Genomic DNA, 13,479 nt, shown 5'->3' with positions numbered 1-13,479 from the left:
TCTGCCCTATTAGCAGCTGCCAAGCTGTTTTTTGTACTTCCTGGTTGTAGACTGTTAACGGAAAGCAGCACATAACCAATGAAAGCTAAGATTCTTCCCTTTGTTTAGTCTAAAGCAGAAAGTGCTCTTCTGCAAGAAGCCTCAGGTCCTCATCTGCGGTCCCTGAAAAGCCTCAGAGGGAGGAAAGAACAAGCTAGTTTGGACAATGAGGTGAGCAGATTGTCATTCCCTGTGTTCTTTCCCTTCATTACATCAAAATTTTTCACAAGAAAGAGATGGGTTGTCTGACATCTGGAAGGTTAATTTAATTCCTTTTTGATGACTTATACCAGTTCTTTTTTGTAAACCATTCCCTGTTTAGCAGAAATTGCACACGGTAACCCTGTACACTGAGAAGGAATCACTAAGTTTTAGGGAATCAAATGAAAGTTGCAGCCTATGTGAGGTTGAGCAAAATAACCTTTTGCACCAGACAGGTGTCCTAGGTGTCACCCTTAATTGTAGTTCTTTCACTAGGGAGAAGAGTCGATGGAAGAAGATTGGAAAAAAATTAAAGTATATTTACAGAAATACTGCAAAGTTAATGAATGTTAGAAGAATACTGGAATGAAGTTATATGGTTTTAGCAGAAATGTTATAAAGAATTAAGCAAAAACTGATTGTTAATGGGTTAAAGAGGAAAATTTAAAGTTAGATTGTGTTAAGATTAATTATAGAACAAAAAGTTGAGAAAGAGGGAAAGGATTTGCTGAATCAGCTAATTTGAACTAGAATACAAAAAAGGGAGGTGTGAGGAAGTTGAGGAAACAAGTAAATGAAAGATAAAGATATGGAAATTGGATGTGTTTTTAAATGTTTTTGTTTTTTCTTGTTGTCTTGATGTATTCTTTTTTCTTTCTATTTTTGATGTATTGTTTGTTAATTTTTTATTGTCTTTTTTTCTCTCATACTTTTTTTCCCTGTAACTATAAAACCTCTAATAAATATTATTATAAAAAGAAAAAGAGAGAGAGGCGAAGGAAAGCCAGTTAGGTTTAGACTGCAGTGCGAAACCAACAAAAAAAAATATAAAAAAATAATAATTGTAGTTCTTTCATGTTGTTATGCCCTGCCTCCACGGCGTTCAGGGCAGTTTTCATGATGTCACTTGTTCCCTTTTTACCCCTCTGACAAGTCTGAGAGACGGGTCAGGCTGAGAGATGATGCCTGCCCTAAGATCACCCAGTAAGCTTTGTAGCTGAGTAGGCATTGTTTTGTTTTTAATTTTGCGGCTGGACAAGTGTGTGTTTTATCAACCAGCTGTTTTTTAAAAAAGAGATGGGAGGTTTGACTATTCCTGTCATCCCCAATGGAAAAGGACCGAGACCTGACTCTGCAGCGTTGAAAACCCTTGCTTGTGTTGGTGGTGCTTCCATTTCAGTTGAGCAGGCATTAACCGCTGCTTCCAGCGGCTGCAGCTCAGCAGCAGTAAGTGGGTGAAGGGAACAAGCCCAGAGGAGGAACTGCCTTATTACATGCCCCAAAACTGAGTGGGAATTTGAACACAGGGCTCCCTAGTCTAGGTCTAACACTCTGTCTGCTGCTCTACACTAGCTCTCTGTATCATGTGCCCCTCCAGAGCTTGCCAGAACTATTATGTTCTAGGGCAGTGGTCTCAAATGGAATTGGGCACTCAGCCCTTAAGCCCCATTGCAGAGCCACAGAGGGCATGTATTGTAGTGACACTGCATGTAGTGATGCCGTGAACTGGCTTCAGCTTGGAGCACAACTTGACACACATTTGCTGTCTCTAACACTGGCAAACCTGGCCTCTGCTGATAGAGATGCAGGGTGTGTGTGTGTGTGTGTGCATGTATATATGTATGCACAAAAACGTTTTATTTTATTTAGATCCCCCATCATTTTCCACATGTTGCGTGGCCGACATGTGACAACACCTAAAATACACACTTCCCCACGTTCCACCACTCACAATTAAGGGCATGTTGGTAGCATAAATAAAATTGATCATTAACTGTGTGTGTGTGTGTGTGTGTTTGCGCGCAGGTAGATGAAGGTGAACTGAGTGCAACAGAAGAGAATAAAAGCAAGGTGTCAGCAAGAGTAAAGTTCCATGATTCTGTCAAAAAAGTCAAGCAAAAATCACAGGTAAGGGCCGATCTTATTTTGAAATAAAACGTGAGGTGTATAATTGAAATTTAAAATACACAGGCTGAGCCAGCCAGTCCTTTATGTGTACCATCTGCTATGTGCTGCTTTCCTCTCCCCAGAGAGCGATTTCTTGGGGAGTGGTCCCATTCCTGGAGCAGCAGGAGGAGGGGGGGTGGGGAGCATGTGGCAGGTGACCAGATCAACCCTGTAGTTTGCAAAGCAGCCTGCACTCTCTCCAATTCTTCTGCATAAAGAGGCCTCCCTTCTCAACTCCAAAAGTATGCACATTCAGTATGTTTGCTTCAGTATAAATGAACAAAGTAGAACAGTTCTTTATTAAAAAGTAATAAACATATCAGTTGGTTGACAGTATAATCCCAAGGCTTGCTGAGCCTGCAAATATTTGCAGAGGCTACGAAATATTAGCTGCTGCGTTTAATGAAAAGATTGCGAAACGTGACTTTTCAACAAGAGAGTTGGCTGTATATGAGGCACAAGTTCAAATATTTTGGTTTGGAGTGTACAAGTTTTTTTTAATAAAAAAATCTGGGGGAAGCAATCTGTGTTTTTGTATTGTAAACCGCCCTGTGAACGGTGGTGTAGAAATATAAATTAAAAAAATAATTTTAACTGTTTTGTTTTCATTGAAATATTGCACTGTGAAACTGATCTATAATTACCTTTTTTCCATTCGTTCCAGACTAGTTATCCTTCTTCTGAAGAAGCCTATAATTTCTTTACTTTCAATTTTGGTCCTGAACCAGAGAATGCTGTGGATGACATGCAAAACAAGACTAAGGGTGTGTTGAATCTAGATGGCAAGGAGAGGGAAAATCAGGAATCTGCACTCAGCCCCCGAGAAGAACAAGAAGAAAATGAAATGGTACTAATGAAATTATGTGTCCCTACCTGTTTGGGCAAGGTTTTAGTGTTACGTTATTTGTTTTGTATGGTATATGAAACTTGGAAGTGTGCAGCCAGCAGCTGAAGGGCGGCAGAATCCTATCTATATGACTATTTGACTTGTCCTTGCATATTGAGCTTAATGGGACACCTGACATTTAAGCACATAATGTACACCAGCCCAGACTTTTGTCTGAAACTCTGGCAATGCACTGCAAGAAAGTGCACTGTGATGCTGACCTAGTGAGACCAATATTCTAACTTGGTAGTTTCCTGAGTACAGGCGTGATTTGTGCAAGCAGAGCCTTTGTGCTGAAGATGCTTGAGTGTAATTCTGAAGTGATGGACATGAGGCAGGAGTTGATAATGCAGGTGAGCTGCGCACAGGTGAGCTGCATTCAGGCTGCCGGTCAGCCCTGTGGAGCCTCCTTTTATTGACACAAATATGCAAAAAATATGCATTTTGGGCTGTGACCTTTTCACATCTTCTGGCCCCGAGATAGTGGGGTGGTACAAAGTTATTTTGGCACCTGTTTCCACCGCGTCATTTTCCCCTTGCACAGTGTATGACGAAGGAGACAAAAGGTCTCAGAGACAAAGGTTGCAGACGGGACACCGTAGACTACTGAGACCGGAAAAGGTTAGACAGAGGGTACGATGTTCAGACAGCTGTGGCTTGTCTGAGGGGGGGGAGTGTCCTCCCTCCGGACCCAGAGATCATCCCTACATAATTCAAATAATGAGTGGGAAGTTTTTAATATACCAGCAATGCGGTGGCTGAAAAAAACATTTGCATATGCAGACCTGTGAAGTATGATGTCGTTTGTCCAGGGATTATGATGAAAAGTTGTTGTTTTTTAATGTTTGCATGTGAAATGCAGGAAGAAGAGGAGCATCTTGTTCATGAAAAAGAGGGTGATGACCTATTCCTTATAGAACACACAGCCCCGGACTTCCTAGTGACTAGACCTGCAGAATATGAAAGCTACTCTGCACGCGTGCAGAAAGAGAGAGAAATATTGTTCATCCCGAGTATGCGAAGAGGTATGCCTAGCGTATTTTTACTGTGAGGTTTTGTGTGTTATTCAAGTTGTTTTGTGTCTCTCTCTTCGTGTTGTTTAAAGAACCAGTGGGGTTGCGCTGACCTAGGGTGTGGTGGGTGGGGGACTAGTGGGATTAGAGTAAGATTTGGGTTAAAGAGTAGGGGGTAAGTTGTAGAGGGTTTCCTATATGTAGTCATATAGGTGTTTGTTTGGGGTATTTTGGGCCATCTGGCATTTAGCCGGTTGGTCCTAGGTCTCAGCTGGTGTGGAAGGCTGTGTTCAAGGACAGGCCATCCCCCCTGTTGTTTGCGATAGGGGGTGATCAGCGAGACAGTGTGAAGTGACTTTGTAACGTCACTGTCAGGTATAAGGTTCATAAGCAATGTTGCCAATGTTATGAGCAACATTGTTGGTGTGTTGGGGTGGGGATGTGGGTGCTGGTACGTTCTGGTGCCACCATAGTGCTGGTTGGGTATCAGATTTTAGCCTGATTGTGGGTTGTGTTATTAAGGTTGGAGTTGTTTTTCCTTAGTATGGAGTATGGGGGTGTTGAAGGTGTGGGTGATGGGGAATGTGGTTGAGGTCTGTTGGGATACTGCCAGGGAGATATAGTCCATCTTGACTCCACGTTGTCTCCGGACTTCCATCGACCTCCCATAGACACGCAGTATCAGCAATTAGCGACAGGAGCTCCAGAAATAGCTTGCCAAAGATCCAGAGCTCTTGCACACTCTATCAGCAGATATGCACAGCAAAAGATGCACCCAGGAGAGCATTATATAGAAGTTTATTCAGTGTTGATCAGAACAGAGAAAAACCATGACTGCCTGCTAGAGATGTCTGGCAGTGAGAGAAAAACGAAAGCAAAAGACACAACAGAAACATCCTGTGAGACAGGAAATGCGCAGGCTGTGACACAAACATCCTGCTCCCTTTTAAGGTGGAACGGAAATATCCTAACAAGGTCGTCTTGTTATTCAAGTTGTTAATGTGCCACTTGTAGTTCCAATAATTATTAGTCGAGCTTATGGGTCTATAAGTAAAGGACATGTTTTCAGAATGATTGGGAAATGAAATAATTCAAGATATATTTGGTGTACAACAAAACAATTCTGAAATGCTCTAGGTGGGTGGTTTGTCTCATACATTGCCAAGGAAACATCCATCCAGACCTTGATCTGCCAAGAACAAAATACCTGTCATTAATCTCTGTTGGCTATCACTTCTCAAAAACTAAATGTACCCAATACTGCAGTCCAAAGCACAGTTAACATGGAAATACAGTAGTTTAAATAGCCTCTATTTCTTTATTTTTAAATTCCAAATCAGAGAGCCAAATCACAGTGAAAGTAAGGTCTGGTATGTAATTTACTGATGGTATGGAAGTGACATGATAAACTGTAACTTCATAAGGGATTTTTTTGCTGTTGCTGCAGAATTCAGAGGGGTGGTACTAAGGGGATGTGGTTGCAATGTAGAACTGAAGCTGCAAGACCAAGACTAAACGTACATGATGAAGGGCCAAAAAAATCAGCGGCAGGACACATATTTTGTATGGAAGAGGTCACAGATCTCCAAACAGGGCTGTGAAATACTGCTGTCTGCACCTCTGGAGAGGCATTGCAAGTCGGCATACCGTATATAGACAAACCTGAGCTTGATAGACCAGTGGTATGACCTAATATAAAGCAGCTTCCTAAGTTCCTAATTTGTTTTAATTTAAACCACTGATACAGATTGGAATAACCATTGACATTTTCCCCCCCAAGGAAAGTGCAGGTGTCTTGCTGTAAATAAATATCCTTTTACACTGGGCTACTTAAGGGTTGTATCCAGTTAAGTCCTACTAATAGAAGAAGACCCATCGAAATTAACCATGTTAAATCAGTCATGCCCATTAATTTCAGTGTGTCTGCTCTGAGTAGGACTAAGATTATAAGCAGCCCTAAATCTTCCAAACTCCTCAATTCCATTTTAGCTCTGTTATAAACTGCAAACTGGAGCCCTCAGGATGTGCAGACTTCGACATAGAGTGTATGTCCTCCCCTGTGTACTACTCAGGGCATCTTAAAATTATTTGAACTCACGATGCTATATAGAACAGAAAAAAATCATTAAAATTACAGTGCGCGCTCTCTCTCTCTATATATATATAAAACATCCAGCCTGAATAATTGTTCTTGTTTTTTTAAAAAACACACTATTTGTTGTGGTGTTTGGTCCTAAGAAAAATATAATTTTGCCACCAGTTGTTCCCTTCATCTTTCTGTAAAAATAAGGTTTAATTGCTCAAGGTTTGTGCATACTTTTGCATTTTTCTTCTTTGATGATTCTGACCCATCAATTTTTACAGCAGATTATTAAGGTAGATTTGTATAGGACTACTCAAAAGCTATTAAAATTTATTTCTTATTCATCTCAGTTAGACAGACCCTTTGACTTAAGGACACTTAAGAGTTCTAGTTCTCAGCCATGTGCTTGGATCATTCGCTACTTCTGTCTTGAGTTCTCTGCCTGTAATATGGGTATAGCAACTCCTCTCAAAGCTAAACAAATATTGCGAAGAAGAGTGCATGTTGAGAGTGCAACACGTAATGGCAACATTACTGGACTCGTAATGGCTAATAGTATGCTTGTGTACTGTGTGTCTCTTGCTTTTAGTTCCTGCCTCTCTGAAGGTACCAGAAAATATGCAGCCAAGGTACCTTGAGGATGAAGGTCTGTATACAGGAGTGCGTCCTGCTGTGTCACTGTCAAACCAAAATATTGTAGAGAACAGGATTCTCAAGCAGGAACAGGTAACATTGTCCTCTTCTTTTTCTCATTTTGGTGCCACAAATGCAGTCATTTTGCGGGAGGCAACTACAGAACCTTGTGATTCTCAAATGATTCACTCAAGCAGTGCCTCACTTCAGCATCATAAAAGTTAATGCAGGCGGAAGCTTCCGTCACACAATGCAGGAAAAGATGTGGCCTCATGATTTTCGGTGGCTGGGTGATCCTGCTACGTTGAAAAGGGTCTCTCCTCTGCAATCCCGCCCAAGGGCCCTTGAGGTTGATCCATGTGAGCTGTGTCCCTTTCATTTTAGCCTCATTGACTTCAGGATTTCAAATGGCTGGGTTTTCATCTTGTTTCCCTTTTAACAAAACTTCCGTTTCCCTTGTAGTGGGAAAGGCTTTGTGTTTTGCAGGGTGAACTAAATATTCTTACAAATCTATTCAATATTTCACGGTAGAATTATTTAAACAACATAAATGTGTATGGCATTGGAGCTGAAAATCAGCTGTGTGTGTGTCTTAATTAATCGACAAAGTGAACGACAGGCAACTGGTTGTTTCCTTTCAGGTTTTCAGAATGCAGATACGGAACTGACAGAGCTGGTCAGACCGTATTTTAAACATTTAGCTATCTTCAACCATGCAGTCTTATCTATTTATTTTTTAATAAAACAATGAAGACGATCTGCCACTGTATGGGCAGAGCTGTCAGTCAGTGCTATCTGAGCCCTGAGGAAAGTGCAGGCATAGAGCTCAACTAAGCGCAGGCATAGTGCCTCAAGTACTGTGTGCCAGACAAAAGAGCTATGGGGGGATAGAACATTTGTTCCTTTAATGGCCTGTTGTGCTGTGTGTGTGGCAATCCCTAAAGGAACAAAGCTCTGTGGGGTTTTCTGCAATCCCTTTGTGGGTGGGTGGTTATGCCCGCATGGAAGTGTGCCGTGCCCAATGTTGCATATCCCATTGCTTTAAAAGCACTTGATTCTGGTGATGGACACATGAATCCTGGATGCACACACCTTGCAGGATCACGGCAACTATTTAACCTATTAAAAGCCTTTCCAAGCTACGCAACATCTACAAAATCTGGACAGTGTGCAGAAATAAAAGCAGAAAAGCTTTGAAATGGTTATCATAAAAACAGAGATTTAGTAATTTGTCTATGGGTCAGGGAAAGGCTGAACGAAAAGAGATGACTTTGCAAGATGTCTGAAACAGCTGAGAGATGATGTTTGGCAGAGAGAAGGGAGTGGCGGAATGTAGGGTTATTGATGGAAAGTCATTGGACTTCCATTTATTGAGTCATTGGACTTCCATTTATTGAAGATAGTTTTGAGTGAAGTACAGGCATTTTTATTGTCTTCTGTTGTTTGTAGGGGAAAAGGTGGTTTGGAGATGATGGCCAGATTCGGGCTTTGCCCAATCCAGTTAAACAGTCTCTTACTAGACCTCCAATATTCCCAGTCGAGGACGGGAAAGAACCAGAGCTGGTGACATTTTATAAAAAGGTGAGTTTGTTACTACCTCTTACTGATCTGTCAGAGCAGTGTGGCCTACTGGATAAGAAGATTAAATTATTCTGGCTTAAAAGACTGGGCAGTTTTTCAGCCTTGGAGCCAGCTATTTAAACAGACCCCAACTCCTCCTGTGTAGTTTCACATTCAAGCTTGTGGAACTGAAAGGACTCTAGGCTCCGTAGCAACGTATTGAAGTGTGTCTGGTTTGGCGCTGGCTCACACTGACTTCAGGAGCAGAAGCCAAGCAGGAGGCTAGGATTTGTATGCACAATTCACCTCACATGAAATATTTTGTGAGCGTACATAAAGATTTCTGTACACCTTGTGCTTGCAGTCTGTCCGCCTTACTAATTTTGGGATTTTGTGGCAAATGAATTAGGTGTACAACCAAAGTTTCATGTTTCATATGATAGGGTGGGTGAGGGAGACACATATCAGCCCTCGGTTCATTTATTCCTCCCCTGCCTCCTTTCTTTGCGTGCTGACTTTGGTACTGCAGTCCTTGCCAGTTAAAACCAGTGTTTCCCATTTCATGCAATACAATAACTCTGGTTTAACATTGGTTTGCTAACAGGGAACTTACACCACGTTCTTGGTTAGTAAATTGTCATTAAACTAGAGTTCCTAATTCTGGACATAGTGGAGAACTCTGTTTCAAACAGTGTTGCAGTACTGAAGCCAGTGTATGAGGCGTGGGGAAGAGTGAGGCTCAACGCTCCTTTCCAGCTTGGCAACCCATCGTTTAGCAAGCCAGGATCATCACATCCAAAAGGGGCCAAGATGTGCGTTTATGGTTTGGTGGCTCTGTTCTTTCCCGCTCTAATGTGCACCTCAGAGAACTGTTTTATTTATTTTTTCAAACCTCTGCTTTGTGTTTGCATTTTTAATCTGCTTCCTAGGCCATAAAAATGAGGCTTGCTAATCAGTACATTGTCGGATCCGGGGACCCTCAGGGGCAGTTTCAGCTGGATGTCGATATTTCTGGATTAATCTTCACTCACCACCCCTGCTTCAGCCGTGAGCATGTCTTAGCAGCTAAGCTGGCTCAGTTGTATGATCAGTATCTATCAAGGAGACAGAAAAATATTACCGAACTTCTTACAGATAAGGTAACGTCATAGTTTTTTGAAGCTTCACACTAAAATAGAACTCCTGGTGAAGCATTGCAAATATACCTTTCATAACATGTTTGATGAGGATATAAAGGTAAAGGGAGCCCTGACCATTAGGTCCAGTCGTGGCCGACTCTGGGGTTGCGGCCCTCATCTCGCTTTACTGGCCGAGGGAGCCGGCGTACAGCTTCCAGGTCATGTGGCCAGCATGACTAAGCCGCTTCTGGCGAACCAGAGCAGCGCACGGAAACGCCGTTTACCTTCCCACAGGAGCAGTACCTATTTATCTACTTGCACTTTGACGTGCTTTCGAACTGCTAGGTTGGCAGGAGCAGGGACCGAGCAACGGGAGCTCACCCCATCGCGGGGATTCGAACTGCCAACCTTCTCATTGGCAAATCCAAGGCTCTGTGGTTTAACCCACAGCGCCACCCGCATCCCTTTTTGATGAGGGTATATTTTTAGTGATTTAAAAAAAAAATTATTGATGATTTATTTTTATTGATGAGGATATAGCAAGTGTCTCAAGATCCACTTTTATATATTTTATATGACAGAAAGAAGCTATCACTCGCCTGTCACCTGTCTCTGAGTTCTGCCTAAGTGTAGAATCTTCTTTTCTCTGCCAGTTCTTTAGGTTGAGTACAGTAGCGCAATTACAATATATCAATTAAACCCCCCCCCCTTGATTTATTTTTAAGCTGCGTGCTCTGAGAAATGCCTTGGAGAATATTTCAGATCCTGGCGAAGGTGGGTTTCTTAATCCAGTAGCAAAACAAAGCAGAACTGAATACAAGATTGAAATAAGGCAAGTAGAGGACACTTTTGTATTTACTGTGTCTTGTGCATGTGTAGAAAGGTTATCCAACTTGACGTTTGAAGGCCTAGTTTCTGTGACATGATCAGCTCCCTGAACCACTGCTCTAGTCTGCTCATTACTTGTCCTATCCCAGACACTTGCCAAGCAGTCAGAAAAGAACAAATGGATGCCTTTTTTCTTTTCTTGGCCCCTCCCCAAAAGCTATTTTACAAAGATTGTCAGGCACACTGCCTCCAGCAGGCCTGACAACCTTTGTAGAAAGTTTTGAAAAAGGGTCCAATTCATTCCATTCTTGGTTGGTCCCTTTCCCCTCATACCTTTAGCTGGTGGTCCAGGCGGCACTTGTCATGTCTTTTCTTTCTTTCTGCCTGTGGGAAATGAAGATGCTGGGCAAGTCCGTTGGGACTTTTTCCTTCAAAAGGAAAAAGAGCCAAAAAGGAAGTTGTGGTTCCTGTTGCTAAGGTCACGCCATGGAGTCCAGCCCTGGCAGCTCCTCTATGTGAGAAAGTCCTTTCTGCTCATGCAAATCTGGATCAAAGTCTTAGTGTTCTGAGCCCCTCATAGGCATGACACCAATGGCATTGTTTTATAGCAGAAGGAGCCGGGTTGTATCCAACTAGGTCATACTCAGAGTAGACCCACTGAAATCAGTGGACTTCAGTTAATCAGCTGAAGTCCATGTATTTTAATGGGTCTACTCTGACTATTAGTTGGCTACAACCCATTGTTCTCAATGGCTTCATTCTGTTTGTGCCTCTATTCAGAAAATAGATAATTAAATATATGGATATAAATAAATTGACTTCGTGGTTTTTTTTAACTGACACAATAATACATACCTTCAGTAAGTATTACTTCATAGGATCACTGTAATTGCTGTTTATGCATGCTGGCTATAATTCAGCCCATAGCCATGTGTATGAATTTTTGGCTTGCACATAATGGGACTTGCACATATTTGTGGGCTGGTTGGCAGCCACAACCATTGGCATGTTCCTGATGTGGTTTGTTTTAATGAACTCAATCTGAGCTGGAGATCTCTAGTTGGGGAAATGATAATTGGCTATTAAGAATCACATAATGCAGGTCCAAGGAGCTGCATCCAGTTATGGGATGGCGGGTTGAGTGTTGAACTAGGACTGGGAAGACTTAGATTAAAATCCCTTATCAGTCATGAAGCTCTTCGAACAATCACTACCTCACAGCCACATCTACCTTATAAGGTGGTTGTGTAAACAAAATAGATGGGGTAGAGAGAACCATGAGCAAACTGGAGCAGGAAATGTGGGATAAAAACACAATAAATAATCGATGCAATAAAATCTTCGTTTTAATGTTTTGTTTGGTCACATTTCTATTTGCTGTTTTGAGCACCTCCAGTGGAAAGGACAAATAAATACATTTATAATAAACTTTTAAGCGATGACCAAACTAGATGCATCACAGTGTACGTGAGTCCTAAAGGTTTTGGGTTTTGTTTATCTTTCATGCAGCCACAAGGACGTTTTACTTGAGCAGCAGTAAGGGAGAGGGGATGCTTTAATCATTTTCTCTCTTCGCTCTTTCGCCAGTAGCTTTACCCTAATAATAGAATTATAGAATTGCAGAGTTGGAAGGGGCCACCAGGGTCATCTAGTCCACCCCCTGCAGTGCAGGAACCCTAAGGCTCAATTGAATCCAGTGCATTGCAATCGAGAAAGTTAAATGTCAACACACCATTTGACTTTTAATGGTGCATATATTCAGTGTGTGGTTCCCTCTAATGGCATGTGTGTTTGTGTGCACAGGCAGACAAGACGACTTCGTGATGTTGAGCAAGAAAGAGATCGGACATTGCTTAAGGCCATTATCAAAGTTTGGAAAGAAATAAAATCCCTGCGTGATTTCCAGAAGTTCACTAACACACCCCTGAAGCTCTACCTGAGGAAGTATGTTTTTACAGGAACTTGGTTGTTCGTTGTAGCAGTTAAGATAAGATTTAATGCTTCCATTTGGTGCTGATTCATTTCTAAGGTCTAATGTATTACCCTAGCCTACTCATGGGGTTGAATGTTCCTCCAGACCATAACATAAAAAATCCCAACAAACAGAAATCTAGCATGTCAATTAACCCAAAGACTTATTTCAGTTCATTTTTAAATCTTTGTATCCTACTTTCCCATTAATAGAAACACCCAACGTGCCCAACAAGAGTTTAAGATATTCATTAAAAACAAATACAGTAAATCAGTTGCAAAATAAAGTGTAACTCAGCAAAACCAACACAGCTGGTGGCACTAACCCTGAAGTCCAAAAGACTTCCAAAAACTTTAACCCCACATCAAAAGCCCAAAGGAGCAAAGAAGGCAGATGGAACGGTCAAGGTTGTCACTGTATTAGTGTTACAGGCTACCTCTCCAGTTAGTACTTTCAACAGTTGAGTTTTGTACCAGTTGAAGCATTTTTCAGAGGCAGCCCTAGAAAAAGCATCTTGCTGACATTTAACCTAGAGGTTACCAAGGCCTCCATTAACTGTAGTCAGGCTTCTGCTCCCAAACTATGAACCTTCTTTTTCAGAAAAAAAACACATACCCCATCCAAAATAGTCTAAACACCTAAATCTGGATCATTTTCACCCCCAAGCCATAAGTACTTCTATCTTGTAGGGAGTAAGTTCTTGCTTGTAGCCCCATCCAACCCTTCATTGATTATCATAGAATCTGAGAGTTGGAACGGACCAAGGGTCATCGAGTCCAACCCCCTGCAATTCCAGGCACCAGCATATTCTATTTAATTTGAACTAGAATCTGCTGGAAAGGAGATGGCATTGAGACATAAGGCTGAACTAACAACCCCCTCCCAACCTTCTCTTTCTGCAAGGAGGATTTCAGCTCCTTCCCCCCTTCCATTTTTAGATTTACCGCAGCTTGTTGTGGTGTCAGAACTCTGATAACCTTAAATTAACCTTATAAGTAATAAATATATTGCTTGTTGTTGAAGGGAAGATGTTGATCAAAGGTTGGACGAGAAGGCATACGAAGCAGAAATTCAGGCTGAAATATCTGAGTTAACAGAAGAACACATTGAAGAGTATGAAAAGAAAATGGAAGAATATAAAACTGAACTTCAGGAGTGGAAATCTTGGAAGAAGGCACAGGTTTGAGAGAGCATAATTG

At 41.7% G+C, this 13,479-nt stretch overlaps 1 protein-coding gene across 2 annotated transcripts in view; it reads left to right on the top strand.

Annotated features, from left to right (window-relative positions):
- Window positions 1-13,479, top strand: part of CC2D2A (coiled-coil and C2 domain containing 2A) — a 55,748-nt gene that overhangs the window by 7,504 nt on the left and 34,765 nt on the right. For both annotated transcript variants that reach the window (XM_083398936.1, XM_083398937.1), the window contains exons 4-13: window positions 109-210; window positions 2,047-2,148; window positions 2,852-3,034; window positions 3,936-4,098; window positions 6,759-6,895; window positions 8,252-8,383; window positions 9,292-9,501; window positions 10,206-10,316; window positions 12,116-12,252; window positions 13,304-13,460. In XM_083398936.1, the coding sequence (XP_083255062.1) occupies window positions 109-210; window positions 2,047-2,148; window positions 2,852-3,034; window positions 3,936-4,098; window positions 6,759-6,895; window positions 8,252-8,383; window positions 9,292-9,501; window positions 10,206-10,316; window positions 12,116-12,252; window positions 13,304-13,460 (1,434 nt within the window). The remainder of the gene's footprint in view (window positions 1-108; window positions 211-2,046; window positions 2,149-2,851; window positions 3,035-3,935; window positions 4,099-6,758; window positions 6,896-8,251; window positions 8,384-9,291; window positions 9,502-10,205; window positions 10,317-12,115; window positions 12,253-13,303; window positions 13,461-13,479) is intronic.

This window comes from Podarcis tiliguerta, assembly GCF_965153285.1.
Source record: "Podarcis tiliguerta genome assembly, chromosome: 9".
Lineage (NCBI taxonomy): Eukaryota > Metazoa > Chordata > Lepidosauria > Squamata > Lacertidae > Podarcis > Podarcis tiliguerta.
The sequence above is the reverse complement of the archived record's forward strand: the minus strand, read 5'-3'. Positions and strand labels throughout refer to the sequence as shown.